Source organism: Sinocyclocheilus grahami, unplaced genomic scaffold, assembly GCF_001515645.1.
Source record: "Sinocyclocheilus grahami isolate Dianchi unplaced genomic scaffold, SAMN03320097.WGS_v1.1 scaffold28.1, whole genome shotgun sequence".
Classification (NCBI taxonomy): domain Eukaryota; kingdom Metazoa; phylum Chordata; class Actinopteri; order Cypriniformes; family Cyprinidae; genus Sinocyclocheilus; species Sinocyclocheilus grahami.
In genome coordinates this window covers 2,892,132-2,894,250 of record NW_015505207.1, presented here as the reverse complement: position 1 = coordinate 2,894,250, position 2,119 = coordinate 2,892,132, and the positions used below count along the sequence as shown (strand labels likewise).

Below are 2,119 nucleotides of genomic sequence, written 5' to 3'. Positions count from 1 at the left end.
TATAAGCTCATCTTACCCTATTCTCCTGTATTCGATTTTATTAAATTGACAGATCAAACAGTCACATCCTGTGTCATCCTTGTGACTTATACACACTTGACATCAAGTGAAGTATAAAAGCAGGGCTCTTTCTGGAACGTCACAAAATCTTCCTCTGAGATTCTGAAGGCAACGATCTGAAAACCAAGGTGAGTTTTTGGCACAGAGACCTACTGAATAACCTTTCTACTTAAAGAATAGTTTTGCTTTGTTTTTAAAATACACTGAGAATCCACAGAGTGCGGACATTTAATTTTCCTGCTTATTTATTTCCAGGTTCATCATGGCAATCCTGAGAAGTCTGCTTCTTCTTTTCTTTGTGTTCTCCACTGGGAATGCAGATGGTAACCAAGAGATATTTATTTTTAAGATTTTTTTTTAAAACTTGGTATTCCATTTTAACATCATTCTATCAACCCTGAACTGTTGTTTGTTTGAAGCTTTATGAAGAGGGATAGCAGGAAATATATTATTTTAACTAATATTTGCATGATTGATAAGAGATCTACTAAAGTGTGTCTAGAATACACACATTTGCAGCACATAATAACACACAGATCATTAAATAAGCTACATAAAATAACAATATTAAAAAAAGGTTTTCAGATATTACAAGAGCCCTAATGTTTATGTACTGGATGCAGTTAATTTGGCTGAAAAATGCCCTTATGGATGGATGCTACAAGTTCTTCCCTCAGTCGGTCAACTGGATCACAGCAGAGGTAATGTGCTAGTTGTAGGTGATTTGATTTTTATTTGATTTATTATTTTTCTTTAAGTAAAACTTTCTTTTTCTGCGAATAAATAATACAGAAAACTGATCACGAGCAAAATTAACAATCAGACCAGACATTGTTCACAAGTGACTAAAACTTTTGTTTAAAAAAGTCACTTTGTGCTTTATGATGAAAATATTATATTTTGTACTGACAAAAAAAAAAATCTGTCTATTTAGAGAAACTGCCAAAGTCTTGGCTCAAATCTCGCATCTGTGCACAATAAAATGGAAAATGATTTTCTGCTGAGTCTGGTACCTTCTTCCACGCGCTCTTGGGTTGGTGTTCATTATGGTGTACAAGTAAGTTAAATTGTGTGGCCTAATAAGACTTATTTGTTTGTCTAGACTGAAATTTCTTCTTTAAACATGAAGATGGATTGACTCAGCTGCTTACTGGATTCAGAGTACAGCAGTGCACTCTTAATAATCTCTCTCTTCACTCTTTAGGAAGTACAGTGGGTGTGGAGTGATGGAACTCCATATGACTACACCTACTGGTGCTCTTATGAACCTGATGGTGGTGGTTCCGAGAACTGTGTGCTGATTAACTGGACCTGTAAGATTGCAGTCTGTTTCTTTTTTTAAATTTTTTTTACATGAAATGACAAGTGCCTTTAGTTGAACATTCTGTTTTATTTTGATTCTACCACCACTATAATGATCAGAATAACTTATTTACTTTTTCCACCCTACAGCTAGCAGTTGCTGGGTCAATATACACTGCTCGATTTCAGTGGGCTATGTTTGTGCTAAAGACCTGTGAGATCATATGCAGTCATCCTGCTCCACAGTTACTTTGATTGTACTACATTTACATTTTTCTGATATTATCTTTACAAAAACAAAAAAAAGCTATTCTGAAAGTAAGCTTCTTTTAAATTTCTTCTAAACTTTAAACTCTTCTCAATACCTTCTCTGAAACACTCTTACAATCAAATAAATACAAATAAATTAATAAAAGCATTGATGAAGCAAATTCTGTGTGTTGTGGAGTTAAATTCATGTATAAAAATAAGTACATTTCATAGTAAGTTTGGCTATCCACCTTTATCCTATGCCCCATTATGCTTTGAGCAAATTATGGGGGTAAAATGTTACATTGTAAATAATCAGCAAAAGGTTTGCTCTTTGAATGCAACAATAAGCGTTTTCAAAAACTTCAACCATCGATCATTAAAAGGACATTTAAAAGTATGAAAGCATTTACAAATAACTTTTAACATACCTTGAATAACCCCAAAAGCTTGATTGTTTCTGCAACAATATCATGCATGTGTTAAATGTCACTGTTGTAATATATGT

General features: G+C 33.5%; 1 protein-coding gene across 1 annotated transcript; it reads left to right on the top strand.

Moving 5' to 3' along the window:
- The first annotated feature begins 359 nt into the window (after positions 1 to 359).
- LOC107569885 (ladderlectin-like) lies at positions 360 to 1,652 on the top strand. The gene is made up of 5 exons (XM_016256056.1): positions 360 to 383; positions 684 to 761; positions 995 to 1,117; positions 1,265 to 1,373; positions 1,513 to 1,652. The coding sequence occupies exons 1-5, from the start codon at positions 375 to 377 to the stop codon at positions 1,578 to 1,580; spliced, it is 387 nt and encodes a 128-aa protein (XP_016111542.1). The 5' UTR covers positions 360 to 374; the 3' UTR covers positions 1,581 to 1,652.
- The last annotated feature ends 467 nt before the right edge of the window (positions 1,653 to 2,119 follow it).